At 62.0% G+C, this 11,887-nt stretch overlaps 1 protein-coding gene across 1 annotated transcript in view; it reads left to right on the plus strand.

Moving 5' to 3' along the window:
* Positions 1-11,887, plus strand: part of SSBP4 (single stranded DNA binding protein 4) — a 16,791-nt gene that overhangs the window by 2,863 nt on the left and 2,041 nt on the right. Inside the window, exons 2-11 of the mRNA XM_034657198.1 lie at positions 5,741-5,813; positions 6,190-6,251; positions 6,340-6,424; positions 10,011-10,100; positions 10,603-10,668; positions 10,891-10,950; positions 11,039-11,108; positions 11,274-11,341; positions 11,428-11,495; positions 11,827-11,872. Of these exons, the coding sequence (XP_034513089.1) occupies positions 5,741-5,813; positions 6,190-6,251; positions 6,340-6,424; positions 10,011-10,100; positions 10,603-10,668; positions 10,891-10,950; positions 11,039-11,108; positions 11,274-11,341; positions 11,428-11,495; positions 11,827-11,872 (688 nt within the window). The remainder of the gene's footprint in view (positions 1-5,740; positions 5,814-6,189; positions 6,252-6,339; positions 6,425-10,010; positions 10,101-10,602; positions 10,669-10,890; positions 10,951-11,038; positions 11,109-11,273; positions 11,342-11,427; positions 11,496-11,826; positions 11,873-11,887) is intronic.

The following is an 11,887-nucleotide window of genomic DNA, read 5'->3' on the forward strand; positions in this document are numbered from 1 at the left end:
GGCCGCAGCTTCCGTGGACCCCAATGCCGGCGGGCACTGCGCGGGGCACGTGGGCGCGGGGGCAGGGCGTGCGGGGCCCGAGCGCGCTCGAGGGGTCGCGAGATTTGCGGGGGCGCGCGAGACCCGAGGGGCGCGAGATTTGAGGGGCGCACGAGGTCCGAGGGGCTCGAGGGGTCGCGGGATGGGTGGAAGTGCGCTGGATTTAAGGGGTGTGAGGAGCTTAAGAGTTCGCGAGATTTGAGGGGCGCGTGAGACTCCGAGGGCGCGAGGGGCGCAAGGAGTCGTGAGGTTTGCAAGGGGGTGCGCGAGAGCGGAGAGGTCGTGAGAGTTGAAGGGGGCGCGGGAGACCCGAGGCTCGCGAAATTTGAGGGGGCACGTGAAACTCGAGGGCTGGGGAGACCCGAGCGGCTCGAGGGGTCGCGACGACATTTGCGGGGGCGCGCGAGACACGAGGGCGCAGGATTTGAGGGGGCGCGAGAGACCCGAGCGGGACTCGAGGGTCGCGAGACCTCCCCGACGGTCGAGACTTGGGTGCGCGAGTTTGCGGTCGCGCGTGCGCGTGAGGTCGCGTACCCCGCGGCTTCCCACAGTCTCCGGCGAAGTTTCCGGGGCGGGCGAGACTGACCAGTTAGGGACCCCCGCACGTCAGGAAGAGCTCGAGAGAGGCGAGGGCCTGAGGGGTGCTAGCCCCAGCCCCGCGCTGGCAGCTGGGTGGGGCCCCCGGGGAGGCCACACTGGCTCACGGTGGGAGGACGGCTCACGGTGGGAGGACGGCTCACGGTGGGAGGACGCTGGGATCTGCAAAAACACCTCGTGCGGAGCCTAAAGGCCCCGTCGTGCCTGTTTTCCAGTGCCCTTGGTGGCCACACCTGCCCTGGGCTCATCCATTTCTTACAGAGGGCCCCGTCTAAGCCTTGGTTTGGAGATAGGGTTCTGCTGCTGAAGAAAGTTGGGGAAAGACCAGATGGTCACCTCCCCTCTTTCATCCGTGGGGGTGCCCGGGCCCTGGAGAGGAAGCGATGTACTGAGGTCTCAGGGTCTGCGGTGCAGGAGAGCTCGCAGGAGGCGGGAGTGGGGCTAGGAGCCGGGGCCACCCTGGAGAGGTCCGCTGGTTGCTCTGAGCATCGGTTTCTGAAATAGGGACAACTGGCCTTGTAGGATTCTCACAAGGACGGGGTGAGAGGCTGCAGGTAGAGCACCCCACACAGGCAGCCACCAGCCGAGCCACTTCCTGTCTCTGGGCCTCGGTTTCCTCCTCTGTGAAATGGGTGTGTGTGTGGGGGGGGGAGTTACACTGCTCAGGTCCTCAGCTCTCTGGTACTGTGTTCTTCTCCTTGCTCGCAGTCTTGCCTCCTCCTGCCCGTCTTCCTTCTCAGGTCCCTGTCCTGGGCCCCCTTCTTGGTCCTCATCTCAACACTAGGTCTGGGACAGCCTGCCCCAGAAATGGACTGAGTACCTGCTGGGTGTGTGGATGGTGGATCCAATAATAAACACTCCCAGCCTACAGGGCAGCCTGGAGGGCACCTACCACCCAGAACTAACTAGCACTTGCTTTTGGTCCTTGGTTTGGGGGCTTTTTAAATAAGAGGACGAAGGTGACAGGGATTGTTGAAGGCCCTTTTGTCCCCTTTATATCTTTCCGCCTGTGGCCCCAGAGGTTCTGCCCATGTGAAGTGCTGCCAGGTAGGTTTAAATAGTTCCATAAATGACAGCCGTGGTTGGTGTCTTGTGTTTTGGGACTGGTTTTGAGAAGGGGTGCATGACCGCGGGTAGTTTGTTCCGTAGCCCCTCAGATGAGGGAATCACCTTGTGTTTGCTCTCTTGCTGAGCTTCCAGGTGTGGCTATGGGCATCCTTGTTAGGAGGACAGATGGGCAAGAGGTTCGTGAGAAAGGAACCCCTGAACTGAGTCCTGGAGGCTAAGCAGAGCCAGTGGACAGAGGGAAAGGCTTGAGAAGTGGGAAGGAACAGGAGGAGGAGGAAACAGAGGGGAATTTGTGAGTGGGGGTCATCACCCAGGCCACTGGCTGGGAGAAGGGCTGTAAGGGGCAAACATGGAGGCTGCCAGCCAGATGGTGAGGAGACACCCAAAGGCCTGGCCTTGAGGGTAGCAGGGTGGGGGGGGGTTGGGGGAAGAAATGTGTGGGCTGGAGCGTCCCTCTGTTGGAAGTGACAGGAGGCCCTGAGTAGAGGGCGTCTCTCAGCCCCCAGCAGCAAGTTCAGAGGCTTTAAGGGGGAGGAGGACGCTGTGCTAGCGCTCAGAGCCTCCGTTACCTCCCATAATTCTCACTAATTACAGTGGTGGGGCCGCGCTGTAGTCTCCGAGGCTCTGACACTCCATTCTGTCATCTGAGCCACCCCGTGTGCTTTTCTTCCTGTGAGCACTTGGGGCCTGGGCTCCCCATATCCTCTAGGTCACTCGTTCCTTCCATCCACCTGCCCTCTTACCGCAGAAGCCCCTCCCATGAGTGTGCTCTTTGTTCTGCAGGTCATTTGCCAGCCTTGATTAGGGGTGGGGAGGCCAGGATTTGGATCCAGAGCCCAGGCCCTTCCCTGTAACTGAGATCAGGGCCTGGACAGAGACACCTCAAGCTGGAGGCCCTGCATGGGGTGGCGCCCTGAAGGTCTCAAAACAATATGGTCAGATATCCAGGCTTCAAAATTTTTCACTCAAAACAAAACAAAACAGCTCATGATCCTTCCCTGAGACTCTATCCTGGTAAAAATTAAATAGGAACACATAAGAGAAATCAGCAAAACTTAAAATATTCTCTGGCTTCTTTTTGCTTTAGGGATAAAACCCCAAATCCTTAACCTTGAAATACTAAGCTAACTTTTACTGGTGCTTACCAGACTGCTTATGTTAATCCTGACCTCGCAGGAGGGAGTCCCCGTGTTGGTTTGTTCATTAATTTCAGGTAGCTAGGGTCCCGAGATGCCCTGGGTGGTGTTGTAATTTCAGTAGTGAACGAAAGAGACCCAAGGCCCTGCGCTCCCAAAGCTATATTCCAGAAGGAGCTGCAGGCAGTGTGTCAGACTAGGGGGAGGATGGGGCAGGTGGAGGTTTGGTGTGACCGGGAAGACTGTGACAGGTGTCATTTGAACCACATCGGTCTCTAGGTGCATGTGCCCTGGGTGGGGGAACACCCTGTGCAAAGGCCCTGGGGTGGAAGAGGGCCAGTGTGCATGTGTTGGGGCATTGGAGGGAATGAAGGAGGAGTGCTATAGGGTGTGTGTGCATGTAGACTAGAGGCTGGGGAGAGAGCAGCCCTGGGGGAGCCCTGTCGATATCAGGTAAGAGATGGTAGTGGCCTAGACCAGGTGTGGTAGGGGAGGCAGGAAGAGGGCTCCAAAGCAGAAGAGAGAGCTTTTTCCTTAACTTTTTTCCCTAAATTCAGTAAGTGCAGTGATGTCAGGGGGATGACCGGGTGGGTATTCACACTCCTGTGTACCTTTGTGAGTCAAGGCCAGACTGCCCAAGTCAGATTGGGGTGGGGGACAGGGGAGGTGGGAGAGGAAGAAGCTAGGTGGGGAGCATGTTGAGGATGGGCCACTAGATGTTACGTGATCCCCAAGTTCAGTGGGGCCAGGCTGGAGCACCCCATGGGCAGCTGCACGAAGATGTCATCAAATCGAGAGAGGAGGCTACCCAGAGAGAGAAGCGAGGGCCCGGGGTTGAGCTGGGGCAGGGCTAGTGGAGTGGGGAGGGGAGCAGGCAGGGGTGGGGTCCTGCATCCTGGGTCAGATGCCACCCCTGAACAGTCGAGGGCAAAGGGGAGGTGTAGGAGGACCTGCTGGCTGGCAGTGTGAGTCCTTGGTGGATGTGGTGGGAGCCAAGAGTCATTTCTTCAGGAAGCTTCCTGAGTCAGAATGCCCCCAAGGGCAAGACTGCAGCCTCCCTGCCCCTATCCTTACACCTGCCTACCTGGATCCCCCCATCCCATCTTGCTCCCTTATCTCTGGGCATCTCACCCCCAGACTTTCCTGCTTCCTGCAGTGACCCCCAAAAGAGGTGAGGGACTGGCTGGATCTCTCTCAGCCTCTCTCCTTGCCAGGGTGGGGGGGCAGGCCTGGGCTGGTTGGCTCTGCTTCAGCCTGTTGGCTTGTCATGTTTGTTCCTTCACTGATAGACTGGGGGCTGGCAGATGCAGACCACTTGAAGGCTCAGGAAGCCTCTAGAAAGGAAGAGAATTATGGGAGTGAGTTGGACGGTTAAATCTGGCGGCCACGGGGTCAGAGGGCTGAGAGGTGTGCGGTGATGGGGCAGAGTCCACAGCCAGTCTTGAGGAAAACCCACACTTGGAGCATCGTGACCACTACGAGCCATACCCCTCTGTGCCCTGTCCCTCTTGGTGGCTGTCACAGCTCATTTGGTGTGGTGTAAGCTGGGGGCACACCTTGCCCTGGCACAGCTGCCCACCCCAGTCCCTCAGATGTCCACATCTCGTCCTTCCCTAGCACGTGCTACCTTGGCTTGAACTGCCTCAGTGAGGTCTGAGTGCAGCTGAGGAAGGGGGGGTGTGATTGGATGGGGGGCGGGTACTTGAGGATCAAGAAGCCTGTCTGGGAAGGTGGGAGAGAACAGGAACATGAGTCAAAGCAGGGTTATTTTAGGATGGGGCCCTCAGCCAGGGAAGGGTGGCCAGCTGAGTGGGAAGGCATCCTGAAAGGGCTTCCAGCTTAGGCCCGCCCTTGGGGAGCCCCCGGTCTTGGATCTAGACCTACCTTCCCAGCCCACCCCGGGGCCTGGACGGACAGTAGGTCCCTGGGAGCACGGGGAGGGGCCGGTAACTGTGATGGTTGGGAAATGGGTGACCGCAGGAGGCAGGCAGTTGTTTCTCTGCTTGCTGGTGGGGAGGACTGCTGAGGGGTGGTGGGGGCCGAGGGTGCGGAGGCTCAGAAGATGGTGTAGAGGGGCCGGCCTCCCTGTGTGGCCTGTGAAGGACACCGCTGGTTGGGAGGTGGCCTGTGTTCTGGGGGCAGGCAGCAGCCAAGCCGGTGTGTCCAGGGGTACTGGGCACTGTGTTTCCACAAGGCAGCGCCATGGCAGCCAAGTGGCACCAGAGGCCCTACTGCCCCTCACCTGCCCTTGCTTCTCCGCACTCCCTCTGCGGGGCTGGTATAGCTAGGTCATGGCCACCACAGGTGGATGGGCACTGGTCCTGAGAAAGAGAATGGGGGTCTGGGGACACCTGGAGGAAGACGACCTCAGGTTAGAGGGCCCCTTTCTTTGCCTAGCAGACAAGGCTGGAAGGAAGTTAGATGTTGGCCCATGGCCACATGGCCTTGGGTACCTGCTGGGAGGCCCTACCCAGCGCCGAGTCTGGAGTGACCTCCAGGAGTCCTTTCTCTTGGCCAGAAGTCCTCCCTGGGACGAAGGCAACAGCACTGGCAGGACAGCACCAGGACTTAGTCCACGAGGGGATGTGGAACTGAGCAGAATGGATGGCTTGCAAGTGGGGGGTCAGGGACTGCTGGGAGTGCTGCGTAGAGGAAGGGCCTGCCGGTTGGGTATTGCTGGGTGTGTAGGAGTTGGCAGGTCTGAGCACCTGCTGAAGCCATCACGTCTGGGATAGATGGGGGGGGGGTTGGTGAACTATCGGGGGGCAGTAAGTGAGGCTGAGGATGGTGTCACGAAGGGTTCACTGAGGCCTCTCCCAGGGACCCTTGGGGAGGGGGTTGTGGGGCCGGCCGCAGGCCTCCAGAGAGCCTGAGCCTGCCCCCACCCTGCCTGCCTGCAGGTTGGCGCTGTATGTGTACGAGTACTTGCTGCACGTCGGTGCCCAGAAGTCAGCCCAGACCTTTCTGTCTGAGGTAAGCCAGTCTCGCCGGCAGAGCCCCCCCCCCACAGCTGGGTCCTTCCTTACTACCCATACCCTGGGGTCCTCTCCACCCCCTTTCCATTGGGGCTCTAGTGGTGGGGTTGGGTTGCCCCTCTGCTGGCCCTGGGAACGGAGGGCTGGGGTGGGTCAGGGCCCGTGGGCTGGGGTTGAGGCATCTGTCTGGCCATCTGAGGATCTGTGCTCACTTCTCTGCCCCTTACTCAGTTGTCCCGGGCCCCGCACCCTTGCTCAGGGCTGCTAGTTCCCTGTTCCCCAGGCGCCAGGATGGGCTGGGGCTGCCCCAGGTTGGAAGAAGTTGGGCAGGGCCGGGCAGCAGGCACCCTCACTGTCTTGCTTTCCCCCTGCAGATCCGATGGGAGAAGAACATTACGCTGGGGGAACCCCCAGGCTTCCTGCATTCCTGGTGGTGGTGCGTGTGGGGCTGACCAGGGTGGGCCGTGGAGGGGGGCTGGGTGGGGACGCATGGGGAAATCATCGTCCCCCCCTGCCACCCACAGCGTGTTCTGGGACTTGTACTGTGCAGCACCCGACCGCAGAGAGGCATGTGAGCACTCAAATGAGGCCAAGGCCTTCCAGGACTACGTGAGTCCCTGCCCCAGGGACCGGGACCAGGGCTCTTGGGCATGGGCCAGTTTTGGGGCCTGTGGCCTTGCGGGCCTCTGTGGCCTGAGGCTGGCTTGGGTGGGCAGGTGGGCCTGGTGTTGGGGTTTGATCTGGGATCTTGGCCACTTCTGGGGAGTCCCTATGCCCTCTACTCAGTCTAGAGTCACTCATGGGGTGGGGGAGGCTCCTTCCATTGCACCCAGTCCCTGAGGGTCCCCACAGCTCCCCCACATCTTCTGCGGCCAGCCCTATTTCTTCTCCCCCTCATCTGAATCCCTTGGGGAGCCAGGAGCTCTGCCTCCCCATCTGCCCAGCTGTGTGTGTGTGTGTGCGCGCGTGTGCGTCTGTGTGCATGTGTGTTGGGGGTTGGGGCCACCACTGCATATCTCCTCCCACCCCAGCCTTCCCGAGCCCAGGGGGCTGTGGGGTTGGCTAACTGGCAGGTGCACCCTTGAGCAGTAGAGGCCCAGCACTGGTCACAGTTCCTGACTTTCCTTGGTCATTGGGGCTGTTGACCCCGCCTCTTTGGCCTCAGTTTTCCTCCGGGTTGAGTGGGGGTCAGAGGCCTATCTGGAGAGGAGGGGGGATAACATGAAAGGGCTGGTGGCATCTCATTGTCATGGGGAGCAGATGGCCGCCCCCTGCCTTCATCCTCTTCGTCCTGGCTGTGGGGCTTGGCCACCTGGCTTCTCAGAAAGGTCTCCGGCCGGACAGGAAGGGTTTGGGGGCTCTGGGCCCACTCAAGGGGGAAGCAGCGGCTCAGCTGGCGTCCAGGGGCGGCGCAGCTCTAGGCGAGTTCCCCCTTCTCCCCCTCCCCCTCGTGCACCCAACTGTCCTACCGCTGGCGTCTTCACAGCCTGAGCAATCCGCCTTGCTGTGCCCCCTCGGGCCTCCCAGGGCGTGGCCGTCCCCATCTCGCTCTGCAATTGGTCAAGGTCGTGCACCGCCCCCCCCACATAAAGCGCTCCCCCACCCCTCAAGGGCAGGCCTTTGTAGAGCCAGGGTGCAGCCCGCGAGGGGTGGGGGTTCATCGTGCCCCTGAAGACGCTTCGCACCCGCTGTACAATGTGTATGGGAGCCAGGGTCACACTGATGGTCCCCATCGGGTTCCACTGCTCGTGTGCCGTCCCCCTTACTCTCTCCTGCCAGAACTGGGGCTCCAGGGGTGTCTGGAGCTGTGTGCGTGCGTGACTCCGCGTGGGCGCTCACTTCCAGTCGAGCCCTAGCCCCTCCCAGCCTGTGCAACGCCCCCTTCCCTGCCCACCCCTGCCCCTGGCTTCGCCTCTGCCCCCGCCTCTAGCTGCCTCTCAGGGCCCCTCTGGGGAGGGCAGGGAGGCGGAACGCAGTGTTCTCCCCATCGGCGGGAGCGCGCTTCCCGGGAGCGCGCCGGTTACCATGGCAGCGGAGTGCGTCGGGGGAGATGGTGCAGGCACAGCAGGCGTGGGGTGGGAGGAGCGCCCTGGCCATGGTGTGACGGGTTCCCTGTGGCTGCAGGCGCGCATCCTGCCCGGCCGCTGCTCTAACGTGGGGGGAGCGCCGTGCTTGCCTCCCCTGCGCGTTCGGGGCCCCCTCCGAATAGGGGCTCGGTTCACCCCCTCCCGGCTCTGCGGCCGACCTCGGCGTCTCCAGGAAACGCTAGCGCGCCCAACCCATTGTCATAGCAACGCGGGATGGGGCAGGGCGTCTCCGAGTGGATGATTGACGTGGGGGGTCTAGCTCGGGCCTCCCGCCAGGGAGGGTGGGCCAGCCCTGTATTAACCCTTCTGGGCTTAGAGTGGGGAGCCGCATTGGGTGAGGGGTGCCCCTTCTCCTCCTTGCCCCCACACCTCATCGGCAGCCCAGAGAGTAGCTCTTCTCCCTCGCCCCACCAGGAAATGCTGTGGCGCCTGCCGTGGCTTGAAAGGGGGGAACTGTTCTCCCACCCTCCCTGTGGGGTAGGTTGGGGGGAGTGGACAGACCGAGGGCTCAGAAGTACCTCCTCCAGCCACTGAGGCAGGCGCCTTCGAGAATACAATAGCAGCTCCAGCTGTCAGGCTGGGTGTGTGTTGGGGGGACCTGGCAGTTTGGAGGGGGGTGAGAGTTTTATCCCCCCATTCCTAGGGTCTCGGGCTTTTAAAAGGTTGGTGCTAGGCCCTGGGAGTGTTTTCAGTCACCGTAGGCCAGGGAAGGTGTCCGCCCCCCCCACCCCCCAGCTTGGGGCCTGGTCAGGAGTCCTTCAGAGGTTCATCTTTGGGAAGGGGCAGGAAGGGAGGGGGGCAGCTTGCAATACCCAGGGGAAGGGTTATGTCTCCAGGGGTCCAGCTCTGACCCAGCCGAAGGGCCCTCTCCCCACTTCCGTGGGGACAGTAAATGCTGTGTGACTGTGGGCAAAATACTTAACTCCTCTGAGCCGAAGTGGCTGCAGTTTTGCAAATTCCTGAGCGTCTCTGTGTGATGGCTTGTGCCAGCCCCAGGGGTAGCCGTGACCCACACAGACCATACCCTTCCTCTTGGATCCTGCTGGGTGTAGAGTGGGGGCAGATGATCCAGACAGACAAGAGTCGAGGGGTCCCCAGAGAAGTACTGTCTTTACTCAGTCCTTGCAGAGTTCTCCTCCTCTATCCTTTGATGTGTTCCCTCTACCCTGTAGACTAGGCCTCCATTTCCCCCCCTCCTCCCTGCTCTGTTCCCAAAGGCAGACAAGCCTGGGACTTGGAACCTACCAGAGGAAGTGGCCTGTCAGCCTGTCCCCCTGCCAGCTCTGGCCTGCCACCAGCATCTCCACCCTTGGCTGACGTGGGAACTCCCCTGTCTAGCACCCGGTCTTCTTCCCTCCTCCAACTGAAGAGAGGTCTGGAGCCTGGAGCCCCCACCCCAGTAGTCCTGCTCTTCCTTCCCCTCCCTGCTGGAGGAGGAGGGGGGTGGTCTGCTCAGCAGCTCCAGGGAGGAGCCCTCTGGGACTGAGGTTCATCTCGAAGCTGCCAGTTGATTTTTGTGTTTATTTGGGGTGTCTTGGGTAGAGCTGGGAGTCCAGCTAATCCGCCTTACCAGCCAGGAGGATATGGGGCCTGTTGGGCCGGGGCTAGAGTCAGGGACGGCGCCCCCATTAGTCTGAGGTGAGATTTCGATGGAAAGAGCAAGTCTGTGCCAGATGCAGGAGGCACGTACCCACGGGGTCCTGGGTCATTGACATTTTTAGACCCCCCCAGAATCCTCAGGCTTGGGACTGACTTCTTAGGAGCCGGGATCCCCAGGTCCCTGGCCTCCTCCCTGGGCTGTGGGGTGTGCCTCGCAGGGCCCCGATCACCTCCAGTGCCTTGGGTACAGCAAAGAGGCAAAGCCTGGGTCCTCGGCTACACCGCACATTTGAGGAGGGCGCTGAGTCAGGGTTGCTAAAACTGGGGTGGGGACAGGGGCAGCTGCTCCTCCTTCAAGTAGAGAACCTTCCAGGCCTCCTCACATCCTCACATGGGTAGGCGATGGCCCAGGTTCCTTGTTCTGCAGAGTGGGCTGTTTGCGGATAGGAGGGGACACTCAAGCAGGAAGTGACATGACCTGGCTCTCCTGGTCTTCCTCACCCCTGCAGAGTGCTGTAGCAGCCCCCAGTCCTGTGATGGGGAGCATGGCCCCCAACGACGCGATGGCAGCAGGCCCCATGGCACCCGGCTTCTTCCAGGTACAGCCAGGGCCGATGACCCCTGTTCTCCAACTCAAGTGGGCATGTGTCTCAGAGGGTGACCAGCACGGGCCATGATGGGGGTGGGGAGATCCTACGGGGAGAGGCCCCAGCCGCAGTTGGGTAGGAGGGTTGTCACTGAGGTGGGTATTTGCATGCAGGCTTTGGTGGCGCCGGCAGGGGACAGGCTGCAGGGGACGGGCCAATCAGACCGGGCGCCAGTGCGGGAGAGGGCAGGGTCTCTGTGAGGTTGGACTGCGCGGGCCTGGTTGCTCAGGGCCTCAGAGCATGGCTCTCTGAGCCGTGGGTCTTGCCCGTGACTGTTCCCGTAGGGCCCCTCACCCAAACCCCGTCTTCCACTCGGAGGAGTGCAGGGCTGGCCCACCGTCCCGCCTCCATGGCGTCCCCTCACCCTCCCTGGCCAAGCTCAGCAGGGCCACAGAGAGCAGTGAAGCTTTGATGGACCTCGCTCCTCCCAACCCACCTGGTTCTGTCCTCCTAGGGCCCCCCCGGCTCCCAGCAGCCCCCCCACAACCCCAACGCCCCCATGATGGGGCCTCACGTTCAGGTAAGGACCTGTGACGCCCCGCCCCTTTGCACACGCACGTCCCAGCCACTGGAGCCCCCAGCCCCACGCACTCATGCACCGGGCACTGGCAGGCTGCGCTTTGCTGGCTGGTCCCGGAGGAGGGGGATGTCCAGGCTGGGGCCTGGGGCGCTGCAGGAACGGGGTAGCTTTGGGGGGTGAGCGGGTGGCGGGAGGTGCTGATCCCCGGCCCACCTCTTCCAGCCCTTCATGTCACCGCGGTTCCCAGGGGGCCCCCGGCCCACCCTGCGGATGCCGAGTCAGGTGAGAGAGGGATGAGGGGAGGGGGGGGCAGGAGTTGGGCCAGGGTGGGGGTACCCACGCTCAGTGCTGCCACCCCCCCACTCTGCAGCCTCCTGTGGGCCTCCCCGGCTCCCAGCCCCTCCTCCCTGGCACCATGGAACCCTCCCCGCGTGCTCAGGGTGAGTAGGGAAGCTCCAGCTGCTGCCACCCCCCCACCCATTAGGACCCCAGCTCCAAGTACCTCGTCCCTGCTGCCTCCTGGTGCAGAACCACCCTCCTCCAGCACATGTCCACCCTGGGGAGTGTTACTGGCCTGAGCCCCCTTCCTTCTGCCCCCACTTCAGGGCATCCGAGCATGGGCCCGATGCAGAGAGTGACACCTCCACGGGGCATGGCCAGTGTTGGACCCCAGGTGAGGGCTGGGCCAGGAGAGGGGGTGCGCATCAGGGGCTTCCCCCGACACCTTGAGCTGCACTCACAGCCCTTTTGCCTTCCCAGAGTTATGGAGGTGGCATGCGGCCCCCACCCAACTCCCTCGCCGGCCCAGGCCTGCCCACCATGAACATGTAAGGCCAGGAGAGACCCCTGGGGTGTGCCCGTGCAGGCCACCACCCAGCTTCACGGGCCAGCTCTGCTGGGCCAGACTCCGTCTGCACAACAGCTCTGGTTGTTTACTGTTTTGGGTGGGGAAACTGAGGCCCACAGGCCAGTGAGTGATAGGCTGGGATTTGAAGGCTGACTAGAATCCATCCCTGGTTACCAGCTCTCAGCCACGGTCTGCTGCTCTGCTGGCCTACTTGGGGGCACATGGGGCAGGGTGGGGCAGTCACGGAGTGTGTTGTGGGGGGCTGTGTACCACCTGGCCTCACCCCAGGGTCCACCCGCTGTCTCTTCTAGGGGCCCTGGAGTGCGAGGCCCATGGGCCAGCCCCAGTGGAAACTCGGTGAGTGGCGGGGGG

This window comes from Ailuropoda melanoleuca, chromosome 4 (assembly GCF_002007445.2).
Source record: "Ailuropoda melanoleuca isolate Jingjing chromosome 4, ASM200744v2, whole genome shotgun sequence".
Classification (NCBI taxonomy): domain Eukaryota; kingdom Metazoa; phylum Chordata; class Mammalia; order Carnivora; family Ursidae; genus Ailuropoda; species Ailuropoda melanoleuca.